Here is a 27037-nt window from a genome sequence, read left to right on the forward strand (position 1 = left end):
AAAAATCCACAATCACCACTACGGTCATCATCATCGTCATCAAATTAATCCTTTGAAAAATCTCAAAAGGTAGGTATTGCTTTCTTTTCTTTAAGCATAGGGGAGAACTGTGGTGCGAAGAGAATGAAGTCTCTTACACGGACTTCCCTTAGCTAGTAAATGATAGGGTCAAGAATTTAACAAAAAATGCCAACATTTACTGAGGATTTTCTTAATGTCAGTCACTGTTGTTTGCAATGCAATGCAAAGGTGCAGGTAGCGCTATTCCTGGTTTATAGTAAGTAAGACTGGGACCTAGAGAAGTTAAGCCATTACCTAAGGTCACATAACTAAGGAGAGCAGGAGCCAAGACCTGAGTCTAGACAGGTGGCACTGGTATCTATGTGCTTCTGCATTACTGTGTGATGCTTCCTGTGTCCCTGGCCACTGTCCTTTGAGATGCCCAACATATGGTTCAACTTTTATAATCAGCGAAGCTACTTTCATTACCCTTACTAAATGAAATGAGGGAGGAATACAGAATAGAGAGAAGGAGACTTGGAGGGATTGCTAGGGTGAGTCCCAGTGAAGGCTCTCCTGGAATTACCTGGCTGGAGAAAGCAGATGGTGTGGGTGTTGTTAATAGGCATCCTAAGGAGGGTCTAACAAGCCTGCATGTGAGTAGAAGATGGTTGTCAATTGGGGAGGGGTCCCACTCAGCTGTGCGAAGGGTTTGCTCAGATGAAATTAGGGTTTATTGAGTAGTAAAGAGCAACATCCAGCTGCCTGAGAATTACATTGACAGGATGCAAAGGCAGGAGAATATTGTGTAAACCTTATTTACAGATCAATAGATAATCTTTCATACACAAAAGGTCAGCTCCAGGAAGGCAGAGCAGTAAAAAAAGAAATATTGCCTGCAAATACAATATTGACTTAAAAAATGCACCCAGATGAATCCTTTGATGTATATTCTTCTAGTCAAAGTACATTTCTTTATTCATGAGGTTTTTTTTCCTAACCACTTCAGGTTTCTCAGTGAAGTATGAAGACAGTGATGAAGAACACTGATTTCTAGTTGTCTTGAATTCTGTGCCATCAAATGATCAGCATGAAATGGAATCAATGCTGAAAATTTCAAAACAACATTTGTGTGTGTGTGTGTGTGTGTGTGTGTGTGTGTGTGTGTGTGTGTTTGTGAGTTAGGATGCTCAAGTCAAATAGAAACTCACCCCTAACCCCTTGTAATTTCCTGCTTTGGTGCCTGTGATGATGATAAACATTTATCCTGGCTTCAGGAAATAAACAACTATTCAATCCTACTGGTTCCCTCTGGATTCCTTCATTCATTTTGTATTTCTTCTTTGCCTTTAAGCAAGTAGTTCATCATCCCAAAGAATATCTGAAATCGTTGCCATCCACCTATACCTGACTGCTGGATTGTGAGGCCATTTATGACTGCTGCTCAGACACAAGTAAGCATGGGAGAAGGAAGCCAGTTAACTGGGCTTTGTTTCCCTGATAGAATCTTTCAGATTAGGGGTCCAACTAATTTAGATACCTTATCAGTGTGGGAAATTTTACAAAGGGCCACAGTCTGAGCCCTGAATAGAAATATTGCTGGTAGAAAGTGCCTTTGGGGTGGTTGCTCCAATCTCTGGGTTATTGTGTGCCACATCTGAAGGAAGGATGCACAGCTGGGAAAAGTCCACCCTCGTCAATAAGTCAAAAGGCTTAAGATGGACAACTCTTCCTCTTAACTTCCTGATGGAGAAAGGCATGGCAGTGGCTGTGAAAGAATTTTCTATGCTGTAGAATTATATAAATACATTTTCCAGAGTAACCAAGGAGGATCCTTTGACAATGACACAATTACTTCCAGCTGCTTACAAGTTCTTTTCTTGCTGCACTGAGAAAGCAGGTTTCAAATGCTCTGAGAACAATAACCTCCTCTTATGAAAGGATGTGGCTGGAATCGGCCACCTACAGCTTTGTCTAGACTTGATGGGGAACCAGAGGGACAGGGGACTACTCAACCCCTCAAAGGGAGAAAAGGATCCAGAGGGGAGGCTGGATTTCATGACTGATGGTATAGATTTTAGCCTCTTTCAGAGTCAAAGTCATAGCTTGGCCCCTCTATTGGGCCAAAGTTTCCATTCTTCCCACCTGGGGCTATGCCTTCCATGCTCACATCCTCTCAAGTTCCTCCCCAGCTCTTACCCCCTAGAAGGAGGACTGAGGGTCCTTATTCATAAGAGTGAATGGTGGTGACTACCAGGTGTGGGCCAGTATTGGGCCTAATTCTGGATATCTTGATTTCAAACTTTGCAATGATTCCTCATCCCTTATTTACTTGCTCCCAGCCCACCATTCTGACTATTGTTCATGCTGTTACTATCAAGGGCTCTAGAATATGTATGTGAGGGGGTTGTTTTCTTTTTGGATCTATCTTCTGCAGGAATGCTTTTCATTACATGTATGTGAATGGCAGTTCCCCTGTGGATTCATTTGCATGTCCTAAGGTGATTATATTTTGTTATTGAAGGCTCTGTGGCCCCCACATCCCACTTGAACTTTTCTAAGAGAAAAGGGAGAGAAAGAGGGAAGAAGGTAGTTGGGAGGGAAAGAAGAAAAGAGGAACGAATGAAAGAAGTCAGTTGGGTAACAGGTGCTAATAATTTTGTACAGTTGTTTATAGTTTATATACTGAGAAACAATTTGTAAAATGTTTTTGGCAGGCATCATCTTATTTTTCACAAGCACCCTATTTACAGATATGGAAACTGAGGCTTAGAGAAGGTAATTGGTTATCTAGCTAATAAATAACAATATCCCACCTGGAATCCAGTCCTTCTGCCATCATACATAGTTTTCTTTTCTATACTGCTTCATGAAATGTAAAGGCATTTCCTAAACTTGTTTTTTTGAACTTAAGACAAACACTGTAAGAGCTGAAGGTCTTGGTGGCCACCATAACTCTATTCAGTCCTTACTGGACTTTTCTTGAGGGTGGACTGGTAGACTTTGGTTGGCTAGAAATAATCATCCTACAAAGTACTCAGTACATATATTAATATTTTTGAACACTTCATGGTTTATGTGATATTTTCCTATATAAATCTCACTTGAGGGTCCTATAAGCCAAGTGGGTCTCGGAAGTCCAGCAAATGACCCAAAAATAAATGGTGGGATGAGGATGAAGTCTTAGTTTTTTTTTTTCTTTAATGCTCATGCCTTCTATTACTCCATATTTCTTCCACTGTTATGTGCCTAATCTGCTAATCTGCAGACAGTATAGTAAAGTCCATTTAGGGATCCACCACACCCAAGTCTGAAAACAGAAGAGGTCATAACCCTGACTTCTGAGCATGATGGGCTCTATTTGGGGGGCACAGTGTAAAATGAAAATTCAGGGCCCTTCATTAAAAAAAAAAAGTATAAGCATTTCAAGACTGTGGAAGCAGGAAATTAAACCTAGTGTGAGGCTCTCTGAATGTGGGGTGCTTTTGAGCATGGAACCCTGTGTGACTGTATGGGCAGCATGCCAATGAAGCTAGTCCTGCCTCTGACGTTAACTCAGGAGTGGATGACCTTAACTCTTTCTCAGATCCTTCCTGGAGCTTCTATCAGGGAGGGGAAGTTACATGTCATATAGACTGTTATGTTAAACCTTTTATTCTTGTAGAGATGAGGCACACAAAGGCCCAGTGTTGCTCATTGAACCTACTAACTCCAGTTCTCAGGGATCAAAATTTAAGGACAAAGTATCACTAGCAACTAATGTTGATGTGAGCATTTACTGTGTGACAGGCACTGTATAAAACTTTTTACATCCTTTAAATTGTTTGCAGGGATGGCCTCAATTCTCTATCCTTACTTGGATCAACACATCTTATATTGTGACTGTGAAGCTTTTCCCATGAAAAAATGGAGTGCATTTCTCTATGTCTTGAATCAGAGCTGGCCCCATGAGTTGGTCTGGCTAATAAAATGCTTCAGAATAGATGGCATACTAGTTCAGGGGGTAGGTCTCAAGAAGCTTGCAAGCTTGAGCTCTTTCTGTTGGAACCCCAGGACTGCCATTAGAGCAAGCCTATGTTAGGCTGCTGGAAATGAGCTCCACTTGGTGTTGTCATCTCAACTGAGACCATCTAGGGCAGCCTGCCTCCAGTTGACCTGCCACCTAACTGTAATTGCTTAACTGAGCTTAGCTGAGGTCAAACAATCCAGGTCAGGAGAACCATTCCACAGATAAACTCACAGACAGGTGAGAGATGATAGCTGTTGCTTTAAAACTGTGTGTGTGTGGGGAGGGGCTTAGGTAGTTATGCATTATTATGCCAATAGGTAACAGATACACACTATCATCATTGTTATTTCCATTCTTGTGGTAGGGAAATAAGGAAATAAGCAAATAAGCATCAAGACATTAGGTTGTAGCCTGTGACCAGTGGCTAGTAAATGGGCTTACTGTGACTTCTAGCCCAAGTCCTTATTGGTTACTTTGTGGGGTCCTTTCATAGCACTCTGGGCTCTGTCAAGCACTCAGCTATTTGGAAAGGCATTTGAATGGAAGAAGCAGTGATTTTGCTGATGGGGCTCAAACACCAGGAACCTCTCTGCTGGTAAAATACCATGTCTATTACTAACTAAAACTTAAAAAATAAAACACTGTAAGTTATCAAAGGAAAAATGCATATATGCAGAACAAAAGGGATGATGTCTTTGAGGTTAAGGTAACAAGCTAAATGCTAGCACAAATTTTGGCTGTATCTTATTAATAACACTAAATTATGACTGAGTTATGCAAGAGGTCCATGTGAAATTGCATTAATGCAAATGGAATTCTTTGTTTTTGTAAATGAAAACAAAAATGCAGTTATATTAGTGGAACTCATGTATTAAACTAAAATAAAATCTACCAGCAAGTGTCTCCCCTCCATGTCTAGGTAACCCCACATCTTTTATAAAAAGCAGTTGCCCCCCAGAATAACAAGTAGAAATTGTGCTAAACCAGGAATACACAATTCGTTTATAGTGGCTGCACCAGAATATAAGAGTTCTTACAAATATCGGAGGTTGGGAAGGTTCTGGAAGGCATCAGTGTCGATGTATAGCAGGTTGTTGGCCTTTTCAATTCTACTGTAAAACAGAAAAGAATATATACATGAGCTCAACTGTAAGGAATGCTGTAGTATTTTTCACATTATGCAAAGAGTATATCACTTAATCACTCACCCATCCATCTATCCATCCATCATTTCAACAAAAAAGTTTAGAACACATGCAGTGTTTTCACTATGCTAAGTTGTTCAAACTAAATATTAACCCATTTTGCTTTCATCACTAATGTCCTCTTGGGACATTAAACATAGCCAAACAAAACACTTTCTGAGTTTGTCCTTTTCACCCAGCACACTGTGTCTTTAACCAGTAAGTGTCTCTCAGGGTCTAAGGAGGCTAAGAAGGCAGGGATGAGACTGACCTGGGAAATGGAGATTTTGTCTGATTTGGAGACAAGAGAGTAGGGGATAGAAAACAAAAGAAGGTGAAAAGAAGATGGCAGGAAGCAAAAGGGTGAAGGACAAAAGGAGATTGGAGAAAGAGGAAAGAGGCAAAGGAAAGCAAAGATCAGGTGAAAAGCAGTGGACATCTGATTTTAATCATGCAATTGTAGCAGGAACTAGTTGGGAACGTGCTGCTGATTCCCTTCATGCTGTAGACTGAGGCTGCTCTCACAGCTCATGAGAAGTGGTGACTTTTGCCCTTGTTGTCTTTAGCTGTGTCCTGATCAATAGTCTGGAGGTGAATGTGTTCACATTTGGATTCCAACAGAGAGAGGCTGACCTTTCCTCATCTTGCTAGATCAATGTATATTTACAGATATGCTCTGTGTTAATTACTTCCTCCCTGTTTCATTAGCTTTTATGTTGCAGTAACCTGTAGCTACCCAGATCCAAGTACCAGGTAATTAATTAAGTATAGTCAGTGCTACATGGGGGTGAGCACCTCTCCATGCAGGGAAGAGATGAAAGAGCTGTTCCATTAGCTCTACTGCCTGTTGAACTGCAGAAAGGGATGCCTGCTTAACCCTGCCCAGAGGGCTGATTGCTCTTTGGTTCATTTCTTTGACATTTCCTGTGGGTTCTGAGACCCTGGTGAAACTCTCTTTTTCCAACTAGGGTAAGGAGAGACCAAGCAGAGAAGAAAAGTCGGAACAGGAGGGCAATGGGGGAAAGTGAGGAAAGGCATCAGTTTCAGAGGCTTAACAGCAATGAGGAAGAATGCAGGTGGGAGGCAGAGTGGGTGGAAGGAAGGAAAAGGGAGAGGGTAGTCTGCCAGTATGGACAGACTGAGTATCATTTCTAAATGTGTGTGTGTGTGTTTGTGTGTGTATGAATTATATGGATGTATATATATGTATATATGCTTGGCAAATGATAAGAAATTTTTTAAAAATATAAGAGCTGGTATTTATGTTTAAGTCCTTATCCTGCTGTGGATTTGGCTGGGTGACTTTAGATAAGCCTTGCAACTTTCATTCTTGTCTGTAATATTAGGAAAGTGGTTCATTCACTTTCTTAACTATGTTGCATGGGATTTTTGTGAGGTGTTAATAAATGCCCCACAGAAGAAACCTTACCAGCGATACTGGTTGAGAAACCCTTAATAAAATGCCTCCCTGGATATTCCAAGTATATATTCACACATGATAGGTTCTGAGTTTTCCTATAGTAAGTGAGCCTAACACTTGCCCAATGTTTCCTAATATAACTTGACCATAAAGTCGTTTACCTTTTTAAAAAACACGTTGTACTTTGGAAAATTTGGGACCAGATAGTGTCTAGTCTTTTCTGGCTTTGACATTTTATGATTCTGTGAATTAATTTATGGTGGTTATAGGCTGGTATGAAACAGAAATAGATCTGTATGAATATTGACAGGTGTGTAAAACCAGAATGTTAAAAACAGAAAGTAAATTTAGTTGTAATAAAGGTACCAAGTATCATTATGACATATTTACTCTATGTCAGTTGATGTTGGAATATAATTTACATTTATCACCTTTGTTCATCACAGTGATCCTGTGGCATGCACTTTTACTCGCATGCACTTTTACTCTCATTTTACAGTTAAGGAAAACTAAGTGTTAGAATGATTTTGTTTCTTGGTAGGTTTCATGGTGAGTGTATGGCATAGACTAGTATTCAAGTGAGGACTCACTATCTTTACATCATGTGGGATTTATTTTGGACTTTGACTCTGGAATAATTTTAAAAGAGACGATGAGATAGAGACCCCTTCAGTCACAGCACAAGGTTATTGGGTCTACTATTGGAAAAAAAAAAAAACCTCTTGGAGGGAGACAGCAGGACAAGATTATTTTCTTGGTTGGTACTTGGATCACCAGGCAGAGAGACACAGAACGGTGCCCTTTGGGCTGTCTTTGACATCTTAAAATGAAATTCTAGGGATCAGAGGATAGAGCAGAGTTAGGACCTTCCAGGGATATACACAAAATTTACAGCTATTGCCAATGGTGATGAGCAAACCCCACAGGATCTTGCTTACATTTCATGTAATTTGGACAGGTTGAAGAACACATTTGCCTCTATTACTTCCAAGACATCATTCTGTGAGATCTCTCTGCAAAAAAAAATAATACATATGATATAAAAATATATGATTTGAATTTTTTACAAATGAAATGTAAGTCAGCATTGAGCCTCTTGTCTGCAATGATTCATGAGACACACACAACCCTATTCCTGTCCTCAAAGAAGCCAGGTGTAATAATCAGACAAATCTAAAATAGGAGATGCTAATATTTGGAGAACAATGAGAGAATAAGCCCAAGGTGATGGCTCAGTTAGTTTAGAGGTTATTCAGTCTGTGGATGTAGCAACTGAGGTCCAGAAAGGGAAAGAAAATTGATTAAAGATATTTAGGGAATATACAGGATGAGAACAAACTCTGAGTTCCTTAGACCTTACAGGGGTCAGCAAGCGTTTTCTACAGGGCTAGATAGTAAATATTTTTTTGGCTTTATGAGTCATTTAATCTCTGTCACAACTACTCAGTTGATAGTGCAATGCAAAAGTAGCCATAGATAATAAGTAAATGAAAGAGCATGACTGTCTCCCAATAAAACTTTATTTATAAAAATAGATTGTGGGCTGGCTTTGGCACCATGGGGCTATAGATCTTGCTCTAGACCATGGAGTCAAGTTCTTCTCTCTGCTAATCTAACATTGGGAGATGAGAGCCTCAATTCAGTCTCAAAGGAGCATGGCTTTAAATCCCTCTCTTCTCCATATCATTACCCAAGTAACGGTCCTTACTCCAAGGTCTTTTGTTACCTAAAATATGCAGAGAAGACCTTTCAGGTCTCAGGTTTTTTTTTCTTGATGGAGTAATCTGAGGGCAGTAGAGAGTGAAGTCCACTATGCCAAAGCCCAGAGCTTGAGAAGATAGAGGGTGGCTTAATCACTTAATGTTTATAAAGTGGTTCACAGATGAAACGTGCTATTATTAGGCCTTCAGAGGAAGGCTCATGCAGTTTTAATGCAGCAGCTGAGAGTGTCTCAGGAAATCTCATAGGCAGCATGCATTCAAATTGGCTGAGGCAGAAGCACTGTCTGCTGGCCCAGGATTTAGCTGAAGAGCTCTGGAAAGGCTCTTGATCAGGCAAATCCTGGAAGACCGAGCAGGGAGAAAGTCTTACAGGACAGGTGTGATTGTGAACAGTAGCCATCTCAGTGAGGGGAGCTGGTGACATCTGGAGCTTGTCAACTCAGTGGTGGTGGGTCACGTTTCACAAGCCCCTGTGAGTAAGGAGACATTTTGTGGGAGAAAAATAGCCTTCTTATTCTATGATAGCATCTTTGATGATTCACTTGGTAAACTTAAGTATTCACAATTTTTACAGTTGAACATAGATAAAGGTGGTGTGTTTGTGTGTGTGTGTGTGTGTGTGTGTGTAATAGAACATGTTGGCTATTGGCGGTTTATTTTGCTCCTCTGTCCTGCAAGTGGAAGGAGTGCTGGGAGGTACAGGAATGAAGAGGAGTAGGAAAGGGGTGGTAAACCTGGAAAAAGATGTTAATTTGAACATTTAAGGGAGTTGAGTGGAAGAGTTGCACAGGGAAAGGATAAGTCAGGGAGGAAGAACTAGATAAATCCAAATGGGGCCATATCTTCCAAAAATGATTTGCAGGTCCACTTACTGCTTCCAGTAGATTTGGCTGACCACACATGATAATATCTCAGCCTGATATTGCCTAGAAGGTAGATATTTCTCCTTGTCTGAATTCATGTGCTGAGAGTTCCCTTATTTGGATTTTCTCCCTCCCTTCCATCTGTCCGTCCCTCAGAGAGAACTAAAAACTGTTAGAATGAACAAAGCAAAGAGCATTTCTAAATTATTTCAGAAGGTAGTTCATATTTTATAGCCTTCACTTCAAAGACAGGAGAGGGTGTGGGTTGGAGAGGGGCAGGGAGAGCCTTTGGCTGGATGAGGGTTGGGGGAAGGTGAACAGTATGCAGCAGTGGAAAAATACATCACTGAGAAATTCAGGGATCTTGTTCCAGTCCAGCCTAGTTCTGTCTCTAGTTATTTTTATTATAATTTATTCGGTATCTTTATCAGCTACTCTATATACATTCTCTCTAATCCTTTTGACACGCCTGTAAAGTACATTGACCTCCATGTTAATAAACAGCCCCACTAATATGCAGGTATGCTAGGCTACCTCTGACTGATTACAGGGCTACAACACTTTTTTTTTTTAGGGTTTATTTACTGACTGAGAGAGAGAACAGAGGAGGGGCAGAGAGAGAGAGAGAGAGAGAGAGAGAGAGAGAGAATCCCAAGCAGGCCCCAGGTTGTGAGCACAGAGCCTGACATGGGGCTTGATCTCATCATGGTGAGATCATGGCCTGAGCCAAAACCAAGAGTAGACTGCTTAATCAACTGAGCCACCCTGGAACACTTTGTTTTACACATTTTGCCTCCCAGGCCACTCTAAGCCCAGGATTTCCATTCCTGTATATTTACTCTAGATAAATAAAAATGTATGCCTTCTCAAAGGCATTTTATACATTTTATTTGTAATAGCCCCAAACTGGGAACAACCCAATGGATGAAATATGGAATATCCATGTGATGAAATACTGCTCACTAATAAAATGGAACAAACTGTGGCTACAACATGGTTGAATCTTTAAACAATTATTCTGAATAAAAGAATGCATACTGTATAATTCTATTTGTATGAGGCTCTAAAACAGGCAAAACTAATCTATAGTGGCAGAAATTGGAGTAATTGTAACTTGGGGCCTGGGAAGGAGATTGCTGACAGGGTAGAGGCAAGGGGAAACTTCCTGGGAAGTTATGGAAATGTCCTATTCAAGGCTGGGGAAGTAGTAACATGAGTGTATATACTTACCTAACTTGTTAAACTTTAAAATTAAAACAGGCGCATCTATTTTATTGTGTATAAACCTACATTAATAAAGTTATTTGAAAAATGACTTCCATGCAAAGGAAGGGGAGTAAACTGTTTTTGAGAACTCTGAATTAAATAACTAATAGAAGAGTCTTGTCCTGTTGTTTGCCCAGAAGGTGGTGTTCAAATCCTAGTTCTTTCCTGGTGATTCTAAGTAAGGATCTTTTCCGTCTTGGCCATCCTGGCCTCCTATCTGTAAAAGGAAGAGTTGGACTATATCAGAGTTTCTCAACTCTGGCCACATGGTAGAATCTTTTGGTGGACCAGAGTCTGAGTCCACCCCAGACAGCTGGATTTATTTAATCTGGGGTGGGACTATGGCATTGTGTGTGTGTGTGTGTGTGTGTGTGTGTGTGTGTGTGTCTGGTTGTCTGGTTTTTTCTTTTTCTTTTCCTTTTAATTCTTCAAGCAATGGTGATTCTCTTATGCATGAAAGATGGAGAATTGCTGGACTAGATGATCATTAAGGTCTCCTTTAGATCTGTGAATTTTGTCTTAGTCTGCTTCAGGAGCAAGTAGGACCAATTTTCCCTTGGCTACTGAGACAATAAATTAGACAAGTAAGGTTCTTGGAGCATGAGATAATGAGAGATAATGAGGCAAAATAGTAGCAAGATAAACCAGAGATAGAACATGGAAGCAGGAATAAAACAGAGAAGGCAGCAGGTAGTTTTTCATAAGTAAGAAAATTTAAACAAAAACTCACAACATTTCAGATGTTAAATGTGTAGCAAGAGCTGCTGTGGAAAATATATAATGAACATTTATTTACTATTGATAATTGACAGTATTTTTTATTATGCATAGCCTCCCTTCATTTTTAATGTACCTATGTAAAGTAGAGTGAAAACAGCCAATGCTATCTCCAGTGAGGTTTAACAAAACTTGCCTGGCTTGGCTAAGATAATACACAATTGTGAGGATCATTAAACTTGTCTTTGAAGGGAGGATGTGGAATCTTTACATCCAAAGAACTTATATAATTAAGAAACCATTCTTTGTCTCAGTAGATGCAGTTAAGAATTTCCTTTGCAATTGTGACAAATCATTGCAGTTGGCACAGTTCCAGATACGACATTTTCTTAGGGGCAATAGGTAAATGTTTTGTGAAGACAGGGGAGCTCTAAGAATGTGATAGATTAGCTGTTCTCAAAGTGTGGTCCGGTGGTCTGTATGGTCAAAACTATTTTCATAATAATTCTAAAATAAAAATTTTTCCACTTTCACTCTTTGAGGACACAGTGGAGTCCAGGGGTTACTCAATGTGTATTATGGCAACCGCTATAATGCAGAAGCAGATATGAGACTCCATCTGTCTTCTGTTAAGCCAGATGTTAAAAATGTTTGCAAATATGTAAGACCATGGTACTCTACTCACTAATATTTGTTTGAAAAGATGGTTATTTTGTATAACAACGATTATTTATGTTAACATGTAGGAATTTATTATTGTTTTAGAATGGACTGTCAAATAAAACGTTTCCCAGTTTTAACTTCTAGTATGGTAAATATTGGTAGCTATAACCCACATAAACAAAATCTATTTGCTGTCTTTAAAAACTGTTAAGAGTTTAAAGAGATTCTGGGATCAAAAAGTTTAGGATATGTTCAGTGCAGACACTGAATGCAGGCCTTTTTGGGTGAGAGATCCTGAGACCCTGTGGAAAGCTTACTTCCCGAGATGAGGCTCCACTCATCTTCTAGGATAGTGCATCTCAGTTGTTCATGCACATAAGAATTATCTGGGGATCTTGTGCAAATGCTTCTCCATGGGAAGACCTTGAGTGGGGCCTGAGGTTCTAATTTCTAATACCTCCAGTATTAGGGGGTGGTTCTGGTTTTGACTGCTAGACTCTTTAGAAGAATGGTAGTAACACTCCAGCAGACCTTTCTCCACATCACACAAGTGGTTGGATGTGAAAAGCTTGATAGAGGAGTTCAATTAAATCAGCTCAAGAGGAATGAGTCACTTGATTTTCAAAACCCTGTATCTCCTTTGGAAAGCCTCCTTTTTCTCTCTCACTGAAGTTTTCATATCTTCTAGTTCTCACAAGACTTCTTTGATTTCTCAGTTAAAGGAAATGTATTGTTTTGTCATTGCTTTTTTTTTTTTTTTTTTTTTTTTTGGTCGGGAGGTGTGGTCATTGTCTAATTCCCTGACTTGGCTTTGAATTTCTGATCCTATCTTATTCATCTGTCTCTAGCATCTAGTGGCAAGTTTGCATGTAATAGGGACTCAATAAATGTTAAAAGGATGGATGGGTAGATGGAGGAAAAATAGTCTTCAGGTCCGGAAATGGGCATCTGCAAAACTGTGAAGGACATGACAATTGTCTTAAGTATTCTTTCACCCCTTTTCTGTAGGCAGCGTGACCAAACTGGGTAAATGGCAACCAAGGCTAGCTGGTCTGTGAGTTAGGCTTTTGTCCCAGGGATTTTTACATTTAATACACATCATTTAAGGGACACATACATGTATTTAGTCTGCTGTACTAATAGCTTCTGGATGTCTTTAGCTCCAGCTAAAGGTATTTTCCAGCTCCTTCAGCAGAGCTCCAAGATGAAGTCCTTGAGTCGGCAAACACCCATAGAGGAGAAAACATGGGAGATGACTGGTATGACTCTATGGGGGTTGGAGAGGATGACTTTTAAGGTCTCTTCTGTGAGTGAAATTCCATGTTTCCTTAGAGGAAGGGGAGATGTGCTTGCATGAGATACTGGGGGTTTTCAGGGCATTCTCTTTGGAGTGAATTTCCGAGCCACAAATTCTACTCCAGTATTACATTCTTCTGGTCAATGGAGTGGTTTTTATATGCAGGTGCACTTGATGGAGGGGGTGGGGTATTCAGTAGGAAGGACTTTAGGGACTGAATGAGCATGTAGAATTCAGCTAGGTCTAGCATAAAATTTCAAACTATTGTAGACAGGTATTAATTTGTCCACCATTTCATCTGATACTCATTTGCCAAATTCTGGGACTGTCTGATTCAGAGCAGAGTTGCTCTGGTTTTACAGGATAAGGAAGAACTAAAAACGGTCACCAAAAGTTATAAGTCTCACTAGAATGTCAATGGCATCTATTACATTCTGGTTACATCCCGTAACAATAAATCAGATACCAATAGAGCCTCCTTTGCTGTTTTTTTTCCTCTCCCCAACATAGGAGATATTTTCCAGTTGGATCTTCCTCATCTTTTCCCTCCTCTCCTGACTTTTCACAGAGCATTTTCCTCTAATATATCCAAAGTACCCCTCCTTAACTAAGCACACTAGGGAACTCAATTGCACTAAAGTATTTTTAATATTCACCAAATCAAATTTCTTCTGTTTTTAATAACCTCAGACTAAATTCAGTTGACAGTTTTCCTTCCCTGAGTCCTTGTGGTCTAGGATTCATACATATATACTCTGTAATAGCCCTTACATACTGTGTTGGGTTTGCACTGGTTTGTCTCCTTCACTAGGCAAAGAGGACAATGACACTGCCTTTTATCTTAGTATTCCTGCTCCCAACGAAATGTTTGCTGAATGAATGAATTACCTTTTAAAGATTATAAAAGATTTTCTACCTTGGCTCTTGCGCAATAAAGCTGTGTTCTTGAAAACTTGGAGTAAACAGAGTATTTACAAATCAAATTGTGTATTAGCACAGGAAGGAAGCTTCTTGTTTAGCAAAACCTTGGAGTGAATATTTAAAGGAGTTAAGAATGAATTCAACAAATGTTCAACAGATTTTGATTAAGCAGCTTTTGTGTTTAAGGCACTAGGCTAGGTGCTGGGGATCTAAAAGATGAATAAAGTGGGTCCTGATTTAGAAATCATCTGTAAGTAAGTCTAGTATTCTAGGCTTTCTTTTAACTGAGTGCTATCTTTATTTGATGGGTTATATCTGTGTTGGTGGAAAAAATAAAATGGATTGTTGGCATGTTGTATTTGAATATAGCTGCAGATGTATGAATAATATACTTTTATATATAGTACATACATTATACTTATATATGAAGTAAATGTGTATGGTTATACATAATAAAACATGCACACACATATACATATATATGTGTGTGTGTGTAAAAAAACATATTTTTTTACACACACATGTTTTCTGTATTTATATCCTATGTCTACTCATCTACTCTCTATAGTCTTCTGGAACTGTGCTATATGATTAAAAAAAGTACAGAACAGGACAGGTGAAAATTCTAATGAAAATACATTTCAGAAAATTTCATAATGCTCTCCAAACACACAATTAAAGCTCTCATTTAGAATTCCCTGAAGATCAGATCCAGAGACTACCATAGAGACCTGAGTTTGAATCCTGCCTCTATTTCTTACTAGTTGTATAACTATGGACAAGTTAAGGAGTCTCACTGAGCTTCAGTTCCCTTGTTTTTAAAATGGGAATAATAACTACCACACAGGACTGTTAAAGAGACTAATCAGATGGTATGTGTGAAAGCACAATGTTCATTACATGGTCAACTCCAGATATCACCATGCCTGCCAGACAGCCGGCTTGACAGCCTACCTTCTTGGGGAGTTTAGACCTGAATTCCTCTGAAGATGGGAAATAATAAGCTAGCCAGCCACTGTGCTGGAGAAAATGATGCTAGCAAAGGTCCTAGGAACAGTACCCTTAACCCCATTTAAAGATTAGATTCTTAAACCAGGCAATATGTAGCATTACCCTAAACGCTACCCTGAGTTTTTTCCACAGTGAGACCCACCATCCTGGTCTATTGGCCATCAGAGGAGAGTAGACAGTGCACAAAGGCATCCCAATAAGGATGCCTCTGTCACTGAAGTCATAACCTGAAAATCCTATTGTTCCCTCTGGGAAAGGATCAAAATAGAATGGGACTTGCAGTCAATGTGTGGTAAGGCCATTGCCAAAGGGTTCCTCTCCCCTTCCTTTCCTGAAATTTTGCATCTGCTTTTTTCTCCTGGGCAAGGTGAGTCTTTGCTAAAGATTCTCTAAGGATGTCCCCAAAATGAGACAAAGAAAAAGAACCCTCTCCGTGACTTTATCTGAGACAATTGAATTCAGCTCACTTTCAAATACATCAGCAGCAAAGTATTGTATCCATTTTTAGTTTTGCTTAATTTAAAATGTTGAGTAATTATATTTTGGAGTAATGTATTTCCCTCACTTCCCTTAGCAGATGAGGAAAGGGACTAAAAATCACAGTCATAATAGCTAACATTTATTATGCACTTATTTGCCAATTTTTCTGTGCTTCACATTTATTAAATTGCTTATTCATCCCAACAAGAGGAAGAAGAAGCATACAGAGGTTCAGTAATTTCCCCACTACCACGGAGCCAGTAAATAAAGTTGACCTTGGATATGCTCATGGGGCCTCAAAAGGATGGCAGAAATCAGGTAGGCCATATTTACAGTGAGTTGGAAAACTATTTCCACTTCAGAAAATTCTGTTGTTTTAAAATCCAGGAGAGTAGAAATCCTTTTGGGAGTGATATGCCTATAAAACAACTAAATACTACTCCATTCCTCCATGCTACATTGTAAGGCAATATATAAACGTGGAAATTCACCTTTCACAGATAAAGTCTCGAGCAGTGAATCATATAAGTACTTTTTTAGTACATTCTCTCTGTGTAAGTGTAGAGCGTGTAAGACAGTAAAAAAAAAAAAAAAAAACCAGCATCTCTGTCTCCCGAGAATTAATAATTTAGTTGGAGAGAATCAACATGCATGAGACGTTGGGAGTGCAAAGTCAATAGAAGTGGAGCAAAGTGTGGGAAGGTTGCCCAAAATTAGAGCAATGAAGAGCAGAGTACAGAGTAGGGATTCAATACATTTTATTCTTTGTCATCATCTACCATATTTTCTTTCATGCCCTGTCAGTGTCAGCATCTTTGAAGCTCTGTGTTGGTATCCCTCGAGGTTTCCCTGTTATAACCTCTCTGTTGATACTTCACAGGTTATTGGGATATGTTTCTCTCTTAGACCAAAGTTCATGTCTGCAACTACCAAAGCCATATTCTACTACATATTCAGTATACACTTCTAGACTAGGCATCTAGTCTAGAACAAGTTTATTATTTTCTTCCCTCAACTGTCTTCTCCTCCCCAATTAATAATGCCAGCCAATACCTGTATCTATCATCCCTATTGGTTCACTAGACCAACCCAAGCTTTAAATATTGGGGTTACCTCTAACTCTTCTTCAACATTTAACAGATCCTAAGTCCTCTCATTTACTTTTTTCAGTGTTTCTTGCAAATGTCGTTTCATTTCCAACCATCATTATTGTAATTATGATTCTTTGTAATTTCAGGTAGACCAGTAGTTATTAACAGTCATGTGATGACTAAGGAGTGGTTTGATGTGGGTTATGAGTCCTCTTTTTGAAAATAATTAAGTGTCCCAATGACTTAAAAATTTTGGAGTAAATCCAAGGTTATGTATATAATGTTCAAGAAAATAAAAATGGAATGGCTTATTGAGACAAAGGTGGAGTAAAAAGTGATGCCCTAGGAGTTTATCTCTGCCTGCATACAGGAGGATAGATAGTACTTTTGCTTGGGAGCCATGAAGACTGTTGTTTGGGAAAGCCATTAGTATTGATAAGATGATAAAAAGAGAATGGAGGAGAAAGAGCAAGAGGGAAAGGGAAAGAGATTTCTAGAGGTAGAATGATATTAGAGCTAGAAGTTACAAAAAGTAGACAACTCTTTTATTCCTCTGTGTATGCCTCTCAGAAATTGTTCAAATGGGAATTTAATTAAGTTCTAAGTGATAGAAGACTAGGGATTGTGAAGGTATAAGGAAGTGGAGACTGTGTGTAGAGAAGAAAGGGAAGGGATCACTTGGGTCACTTGGCTTAGCTGTAGTCCTCCAGCTTCAGCAGAGGCCAAAGAAAGGGAGATGGGAAGGTAGGTGATACTTCTGACACACAAGCCATGATAAATTATCTGTAGGTTTGGGGCATGTGTAAGTTTGAGCTGTGTAACTCAAGGCTGCAGCAATAATAATGATGGTGAAATAATTAACTTTTATTACACACTTGTGTAGCAGGCATAGTGTTAAATGCTCTACACGGGTATTCTCACTAATGACCTTTTTCGAAGGCTATGCTGACTTGTATTTATCTTAGTTCATGTACACATATGAGAGGCAGTGTGGACCTGGGAGCCAGACAGGACTGAGTTAAAAATATACCTTTATCATTGCCAGTTATGTGACCTTAGACAAGTCAACTAACCCCCATGAAACTTACTTAATCCAGTGGATATCATTATATCTACCTTTGGGGTTTTTTATGAGAATTATGGATATAATACATGGCATGGAAGAGATTTCTAGCTGTCTACCAAAATCTGTTTTTCTTTTCTTATTTTTGGGTACATAGCTAGACTACATTTTCTGGCCATTTTGCTGTTTAGGTGTAGCCTTGTGAGGAGCAGTTTCCTTCCATGGGAATGTGAGCAGAAGTGATTTGTGCACCCTTAGGCCTGGCCCATAGCCCCTCATGTGTGTTCCTCTATGTTCTGACTTCTTTTCATCTGACTTGGCTGGAGATGCCCACGGAAAGCTTGGAAGCCATAATTAAAGATGGATGAGCTGCTGTTGTCCTGACATCCTAAGTAAAGTGCTGAGGAACACTACCCGGGACTACTAGGTGAGAAATAAAGAACCTTGTTCTTAAAGTCCCTGACACTTTGGAATTTGTTGTTGCCATCTATTCACTCTAATGCTTAAGACTCTAGAACCCTGCATGGTATCTAGTGTTTGCCCAACAAATGCTCTTTCCATCAGGTCAAGTAGGAGTTGTGCATCTACCACCTAGTGAAAATGGGTATATACAGTAAGTGTTTAAATTTTTGTTGGCTGTTGAATTAGGAGTCATGTAGGAGTGTTGGTTGGCCACACTGGAAAAAAATCCCCCTCAAAACTAAGTCTCTGACCTAATTTACCAGAGACCTCTCTTCAACTTAATGATACAATATTTACTGCCTGTGATGGAGTTGCTTGGCCTCTCACTGTGCGAGCAGGTGGCTGCTCCTTCCTTATGGTCCCTTGGCTTTTTATTTTATTTTTCAATTATGTCATGAAAGAAAACATACAGAAAAGTAGAAAGAAGAACTTTTTAAAAATGGGGACTACTAAATCCTTTAGCACACAGACCCTCAGAGGGTGTTCAAATTAAGAAATTTGAGCCTCCAACTCTCTAGACTCCAGCAATGTGGAGCTGCATGAGGCAAGGTCTCTTGAGTGGGTAAGATAAAGTCCTTCATCACTTTGGAAAATCACTGGAGTTCTTTGAGATCCATTTTCTTCAGTAAGATATTGCTAAGGCCCTCTGTACCTCAGTACATTTCATACTCAATTCTTTGTAGTTGGTTGGGCTATTGAAGATCACATGAATAATGTATGTTCATACAGGAGGAAAAAGTACATAGTGTTATGCAAAGGTTATGCTGCTTACCATTATTTTTATTACTTCACTGGAGTCAGGAAACCTAGGTTCTAATCTTGACTCTGCCACTAATTAACCACTCTGCTTGAGTCAAATCAGTTACCTTCTCTGGGCCTTTGTTCCTCATCTATAAAACAATACTGTTGATCCAGATGATCTCGTGGGTAACTTCTAGCCCTAGAATTCAGTGATTTTAATTATTTCTGTGATTCTGTTATTAAAAGGCAGCCAGCCACATCGTCAGCAGTCCTCCATGACAGCCAACTTCCATTTCTAACAAGCTGGGTGAAGGGCTCCATCCTTCTTAGGGCACTGCACCTGTTTCCTAGAAGCAGCTCTCTGGGCAGTCCCTATGAGGGAGCAGCAGCAGGGTAGCCAGCAAGGGCAATTCTTCCTGAAAGCTGGACAAGGGGAGAAGGTAACCTTAGTCTGAGCCATTATTTTGGACATAGTTCTTGTTTTATTATCAGCTTAAATAGGGCTCCATTGATCTCCCTGTAAGCAAGTGTTGAAATCTTCCTTGTCATATATCTGGAGCCTCTTTACCAAGAGAAACACCAAATGTGTGTGTGTGTGTGTGTGTGTGTGTGTGTGTGTGTGTGTGTGAGAGAGAGAGAGAGAGAGAGAGAGAGAGAATGAGAGAGAGAGACACAATTATTGCAGGCTTTTCCATTCACTTTTGTCACCCCACAGCACCCCCAAAAACTTCCTTAATAATTATCTCTGGGGATCTATTATGCCTTTTTCGCTACCCTTCCCATACCTATAACGTAATTTGCCCTTCCCTAAATGGCTTTCATCCTCCTTCCAGTCTCTGTTTTCACTCTGTAATTCATAATTACTCTCCCTTTTATGCCCCACTATTTTCCACCTCATTAACTCTTATTCTTGGCATAAAAGTGCCTCCTTTATGGGCTGCAGTGAAGGAACAAGAAGGAACTCACATTTAGCCTCTTTTGAATTTGAGAAAGTTTTCCTTGTTTTCCTCTTTGAAATACACGAGAGTAGCACCCTCATAAGCATTCTACATGGAAAACTGATATCTATCCTGCCTTTTGCCACATTTTCAGAATTTCTTTGAATTCAGAAATTCAGGGGCACGTTTTTTGCCAACTACGTATTTCATTAATTTTACGTAAATTTCTGAGCAGATTTCCCCATCCCACATCAAATGGTAGTTAAAAGCCCACACTACAGCTGACTTTGCCACACGTTGGTTCTAAAAGTGTCCCAATTTTTTACAGCAAAGAGACATGTATGGTCAGGAAAAAGGAAGTCCTGAAAAAGAGACTCCTATTTTATGAGACTTTGCCACTGCCTGGAGAAAAATGCCATCATTTTAGGAAGTGAGGAGGAGAGTGGACGGTCTTTCAACATGAGTTTGATTCAGGCAGTTAAGGCCATGCAAGATGTTGGGAATCATCAGACTAGTTTAGTATATATTAATTTACTATATTTTCTATGCTTTGGAAACCTTTATTAAACTTTAAAAAAAATCTTTATTATTTTTGAGAGAGAGACAGAGTGTGAGCAGGGGAGGAGCAGAGAGAGAGGGAGACACAGAATCCGAAGCAGGCTCCAGGCCCTGAGCGGTCAGCACAGAGCCCAATGTGGGGTTCGAACTCACGAACTGTGAGATTATGACCTGAGCTGAAGCCGGATGCTCAACCGACTGAGCCACCCAGGTGCCCCTGGAAACTTTTGTTTAAACAAAGCTTGAAGAGTGGCAAAGCAAATAAGGGTGGAATTATTCCTGTTGAGGTCTAGGGCATTGGCTGTAGAACAGAATAAAAGAATCCAGATTTCCTTCCTCCCTTTAGCAGCTTCTGGGGGCTCTTCTGTACTCTTATTCATGTGTATATTTGTGAAATACACATTTGCCTTCTAATACAATTTCAGGTAACAAAGATCTTGTTAGGAAAAAATCTTTTAGAGAATGTGTGTTGTTTTGTAATATCCCTGAAAAGAGAATTTCAGAGGATCAGCAAAGGAAGGAAGACAGGCACTTGAGTAGTTATCTTCTAGATTTACTAGATTTTCATGTCCTACACATGCATCCTCTCCTTTTTTTCCTCAAACACATAGTGTAACAAAGGAATGGGAAGCTGTATTTACATGGGTAATTAATAACTGAGCTGGTCTAGGTTAAGATGTTCTTTATGATAATAGGAGTGCATTTTCATTCATCCACTTAAAATTTTTGCTGGGGCTATAGAAATTAAGTCAAGGTTAACTGACTTCCAGGAAAGGGCATATCTATGTTAGGAACCAGGACCAGGCAGCAGAGGGAGTACTATAGACCCATACAAGTACTCAGACTCATATAAGCTGTGTGAAGCTGGCAAGGTTACTTAAATTCTGAGCTTCAGTTTCCTCATATCTAAAATGAGGACAATAGTATTTACCTTGAAAAACTTTGTGAGGACTAATTACTAAACAATTACATGTTAAATATCTAAAGCTTAGTAAGTGTTAAATAGTATTATCATTATTTTGTATTATAGTAGTATTTATTATCATTACTCTATTAGACTAGAGTCTAGTCTGGTGACTATAAATCCCTTGGGGTCAAGGACTTTGTTATATTCATAGTTTGTCACCTCTGCACCCAGCAGGCACTCCACAAATGTGTGCTGATTCGACAGATGACATCTTTAGGACTTGAAATCCTTTGCTTACACTGATTAAAGTAAACTTTACCTTCACAACTAAGTAGTAGAGTCGGAAGGAAATATATCAGTTTTAAGGCCACCCTTTACAGTTTTCCCCAAGGAAGACTTCTCCAATCCTTTGGAATTAAGACATTGCCTTCCTCTGAGCTTTCCTTGAACACTCCTTGTGTCTTTATCAGAGTATTTTATCATTGTTGGACTTGTAGTTACACTGGCTGTGCTTCTGTCTATAGGATTCTGAGGGCTGAATCTGTGGCCACTGACATACTGTAAATACTCCTGAACCTACTACATCACATACAGGGTGCTTTCAATTCTATTGAGCTGGAGGGGACAGGTGTTAACAATGCTTAAGTGTTTTTGGCACCAAATCTCAAAATTTGTCTGCAGGCCTCATCTTCAGATATATTCAAGAGAATACAATTTCTGCCTTCAAGGAGCTTTTAATCTAATGGAAATTGTAATATTGTTTTCATTGCAACAGATTCCAGGGTTTCATGTTGAATGAGTGATCATTGGTTGATTAAATTAGTGAAAGAAGCAAAAGCTGTTATCTTGTTTAGAAGGAAAGAATGAGAAAGTACAGAAAGGTTAGGTGATTTACCTAAGGCCACACACCAAGTCAGAGAAGTAGAACCTGGGGCTGCCAAATCCCATCTGATGTCCTTTCAAGCACACAATGCAACATCCTTGTGTTAAGGACCTCAAATATCTCAGTCCTAATTTTTAGCTATGAATAGCCACCTCCTTCCTGCTTGTCCATGATACAGTTTTTCCCTTTTTTCCCCCCAAAATATAAGTATTTGGAGGAAAAAAAAACATTCTGACCAAATGTGCTTTTGGTAGAAATTCTAGGACCAACTTATTACATCAAATCCTGATTTAGATTTCAGAATTCATTTGAATATATTAGTTGCACAATTTGTGTATTTTCCTCTGTCACCTACCAAAAGCAACTTCCCCCTTTTAAGATCATTGTGTTTTTAAATATAAGACGTAAGAGACAAGAATTACATAGCAACTTGCTTTCCAATTAGACTACAGTTGCTGACAATCTATCTGATCAGACAAGGTCAGTGACAGAATAAGCTCCATAGTATTTAAAGACAGCTTGGGGGGGGGGCAGGGACAATGAGGAAATGAGAAAACTATTGGAAAATCTTTGCCTAGAGTGGAACGCGAGTCCTTTATTGCTTGCTGCTTGTATAATCTGAAGAGATGTCTTACAGTAGCAACAGTTTATAACCTGCCAACAAGAAAACTGGGGAACTGAGGCAATGAGATGTTCAATTGTGGTTGTTTTTTCTTTCTTCTAGTTCCCAAAGCTTTAGAAAACTAAAGACTAAAAATCGCCAACTTGAGAGGTTGAAGCTGAATAGGGGGAGTTAATGAAGAGGCAAATACAGGGGACTCTTTTCAACTCAAATAGGGAATTGAGGATATATGAAAGGAGGTGGAATGGTCCAAAACCAGGTTTGCCTGGTGGGGTCATGAAAGTGGACCTTGACTCCAGGCATCATAGGAAGTACAGCTGGCCTTGAATCCTGCATCATCTGGGCCCATTTCAGTGACTGTCTCTCTCCCCCTCTCCCTGTATTAGTCTCTGCTTTAAGAAGAAACACTCATTCATACCAAAATGTCTATCTCTGACGACTGATGACAGTCTGATTGGAGGAAGAGCATTGGGGTGCCTCGGTGGCTCAGTTGGTAAAGCTTCTAACTTTGGTTCAGGTCATGATCTTGCAGTTCATGAGTTTGAGCCCTGTGTCAGGCTCTGTGCTAACAGTTCAGAGCCTGGAACCTGCTTTGGATTCTGTGTCTTCCCTTCTCTCTGTCCCTCTTCCAGTCACACTCTGTTTCTCCCTCTGTGTCTCAAAATAAATAAACATTAAAAAAAAAGGTGCGGGAGGGCATTGCATTTTATCAGGGAGCAAAGATGTAACCAAAGAGTCATGATGAATACTGGGGACAATGGATCACATAGATGAAATAATTTTGGAGCTTTCTGACTTTTATGGAGCCCCTTAAGTGACATATGTGACCTACCATGGTTTCATAGAAGGGTGGTTAAAAATGAGCTCCAGGTCCTCACCCCACTTAAGGAAAAAATGAAATGAGGTCATTGTTCTAGTGGCCAAATTTTAGATGCAGCTCAGACACAGGCAACATCATGGAAAGCAAACACAAAATCATATTTCTGGGAGCATTTGGGTTGAGGAGATGAGACCCAAAGCTTAAATGTTTAATACCCAGGAGAGAGCTTGGACTAACTCTCTGCCTGACACTCCCTTTCTCCCTGCTCTACCCCTTCCCCAACTATTCTCTGCCTGAGGACTGAGTGGGAAGAAGCCAGTTCTAACAGAGAAAATGAGAGCAGGGGCTCCTGAGAACTGGTAAGATGAGGCCTTGGGTTGTCAGAGTATTTAAGTATTTCCTGATGTCAACAAGACCTTGAGTAGTTGAGGAAAGCTGACCTGCTAAACCAATTCCCAAAAGGGCTCAAAAGTCTCCTTGGCCCTCAAGACATTGTTAGAGCAAAACAGTGTCGGTGGGATGAACAGCTAGCACCTAGTTTCAGGTTCCTACTTTCTTACCAGTGATGTGACCTGGCACAGACTCTTCATAAATCTTATGTGTGAAGTGAATAAACAATTCTCTCATCTACTTCATATCATCAAAATCAAAATTGAATGATGTCGATGAAAGCATTTGTTAAACAGTAAAGCATTAAACACATAAACCTGCTTTTGGAATCATTAGAATGATTGTTATCACAGCTTTTATTACTGTTATTTTTCTTTGAGGATACCTCTACTCCCTGCCCCATTCTATACTCCTTTTCCTCCTCTCCATTATGCTTTTTATCCATAGTTTTTGAGGTGAAACTCAACCAGTTTTATGAATTGACACCCAAGCAATAACTATACATGCAGCATTACTCTCCCCCAGGGAAATAGATAGAAGGTGACATTTAACATATAACATGGTACTGGGAGGTAGAATTGCAGCCTGAAGAATGAATGTGAGAAGCTGTATTAATTTAATATTCTATTTTTTGGGAATGACCCCGTCTAGTGCCCCTCACCTAAAACTGCAGATGGGATACTTCTTTTGCTTATATAGGTAGCTATTCACTGTCATATTCAACATGCTTTTAATGTCTTTAAGCATTAATGCTGGTCTTTATAGGCTTATATTTTATACAAAAAATTGCTTTTATAGAATATGGGGTGGCTATATTAAAAGTAAACTGTATTCTCTTAGGCTGCTGGAAAGACAAATCACAGGATTGTAGGAGAAAGGAGTGGACAGAAATGCCAACAATGTCCTAAGGAGGTTCATATATGCAACTAGCTCCTGTTGGCATAGTTTTATTTGATTTCATGCTGCCTTTCATTTTTAAAGGATCTTTACCAGTGACCAAGGGACCGAAGAGAAGAAACACTTTGTATCCATTAATATCATGCTCTCAAGGTGCAAAGCTGTGGGGTGTAACTCCTTGGCAGTACCAACAGAAAAACACCTTAGATCACAGAGGACTTCACAGTGATGCTTATGTTGGCTTTAACCACCCCTTTACTCCACCTATCCCAACTGGCATTTAAGACTGTGAATCTACCCAGATTCCTAGTTCTCTGTCAAAATTTACGGATGTATGAGTTTATTGTATTACAGAATTGGAGAACTATAGAGTTTCCCAGTGAGAGGAGAGACCTATAAAATCATTTATTTTGACTTTCTTGGGAATTGAAGACCACAAGACTGTTGTGTAGCTTCTCAAGACCTACATGGGTGCTGGTGATTTATATTTCCAAGCGTCAGCTTTGCATTTTAATAAAGGTTTGCAATCTTTAAACCATGAGTAAGATGAGAATTTCAAGCACTCTGGTAGGCCAGTAAGAGAGATCTTTGAGCATATAGGGCTTTGGTTATTTCTTAGATCACAAGATGTAGAACTTGATACATTCTGTTTAAGGTGAACATCACCAGTGAATTCAAGCATGTAGCTTCAGTTTTAAGAGTTGAGCAACACTTCTCTCTCTCTCCCATTCTTTCTTTCTATCACCCCCAGTCAGTATGCAGACAGGTAGTAGAAATTATATATACTCAATTGCAAAGGTAAATATGTTACCATATACTTTAGATTCTTTGCTGTGGACATTAACCAGCATCTTTAGCCATGATCATTTATATTAAATGGATATTCAGCAAGGTTAGTTACTGTTCATATTTCCCACCAGAACCATGTCTAGAAATTGTTGTGAAACAGTGGCTGATATTTTCCTGCTCAAGAAACTGATTTCCTTCCTCTTTAGGGGTGTGAAATTTATTATTACCAAGGAAGAATTTATTGTCCTTGATCTCTGTTTCATCATCTCTACTCATCCTTTCTGTTGATTATTTGTATATTTAGTTTCCACCCTACACTTAAACATATTGAAGCTTTGAATATTCCCTGGAGATTTACTCTAAAAGGCTTGGATAGACTCTCTTCCTAAGGATTCTTGCTGCCAGCCATCAGCTCAACATTATTTTACTTTGATACCTCATCTTCTCAAAAGCTGGTTAAACACTTGAACTCTATATTATAGTTGTGGGAGTCTAAAATACGATTCTTGCTAATGGTTGTCCCAAAACACAAAGGCCTCATAAATATAACCTGCTTGGAGCTAGTGGAAGGGAAAGCTGAAATGGGCTTGGTACTGGGGAATGATAGAATCAATTTGAAAGTCAGATTTAGAAGGAGAGCAACCAGATACTCCTCTGTCCAACCTTTGAATCAACCTTGAATCAACTTTGAATCAACTTCTCTCAAATAGTACCTTTCTGTTAACCAGTAAACTAGTTTAGTGCTATGTGATAGATAGGGAAAAGGGTCAGGAGTCAGAAGAATTACGTTTAACTTTTCTACAAACTAGCTGTTGGCCAATTGGCTACTAACTTAAATGAGGTCTGAGTGTTCTCATGATTTACGTGAAGATGTTAACACTTAACATTTTTATAGGATGATGTGAGGATCAGCTTAGCAACATGTGTTGAATGTATAAATGAGCCGTAGGTAGAAAAGTACCTCGAAAAGTTAAGTACATATATATTTTAAAAGGCAAAGTATATAACTAAGACAGTCATAATGTTACCTGGCTTTGGTGTTGCTATGGTGGTATGAATCACCCAGGTTTTTTGTTTTTTTGTTTTTTTGTTTTTGTTTTTTACTAGACTGAGTTACCACTTTTAGATCCATTATCCCAACCCCATCTTCTCATCCTATAGTTTTAAGATACTTATATGTTCTTTGTTTAAAATTCTTAGCTATTCTTACCCGTGAATGACAGGATTTAGCTTGTTTCTGGTGCTGAATGCATTCTTCGATGTTTAGATATTGCTTATATGGGAGCAGCCCCAGTTTGGCAAGGCATCAGGTAATCTAAACTAA

The 27037-nt window shown here is 39.3% G+C and overlaps 1 protein-coding gene across 2 annotated transcripts in view; it reads right to left on the minus strand.

The window, feature by feature from the left end:
• FSHR (follicle stimulating hormone receptor) overlaps positions 1-27037 on the minus strand; it is a 170722-nt gene that overhangs the window by 42775 nt on the left and 100910 nt on the right. The window contains exons 3-4 of one of the 2 annotated variants that reach the window (XM_019417312.2): positions 7552-7626; positions 5047-5121 (exon numbers count right to left, since the gene is read on the minus strand). In XM_019417312.2, coding sequence (XP_019272857.2) covers positions 5047-5121; positions 7552-7626 — 150 coding nt within the window. The remainder of the gene's footprint in view (positions 1-5046; positions 5122-7551; positions 7627-27037) is intronic. The other variant, XM_019417400.2, reaches the window with a different exon arrangement.

This window comes from Panthera pardus, unplaced genomic scaffold (assembly GCF_024362965.1).
Source record: "Panthera pardus isolate Hobbes unplaced genomic scaffold, ASM2436296v1 HiC_scaffold_25, whole genome shotgun sequence".
Classification (NCBI taxonomy): Eukaryota; Metazoa; Chordata; class Mammalia; order Carnivora; family Felidae; genus Panthera; species Panthera pardus.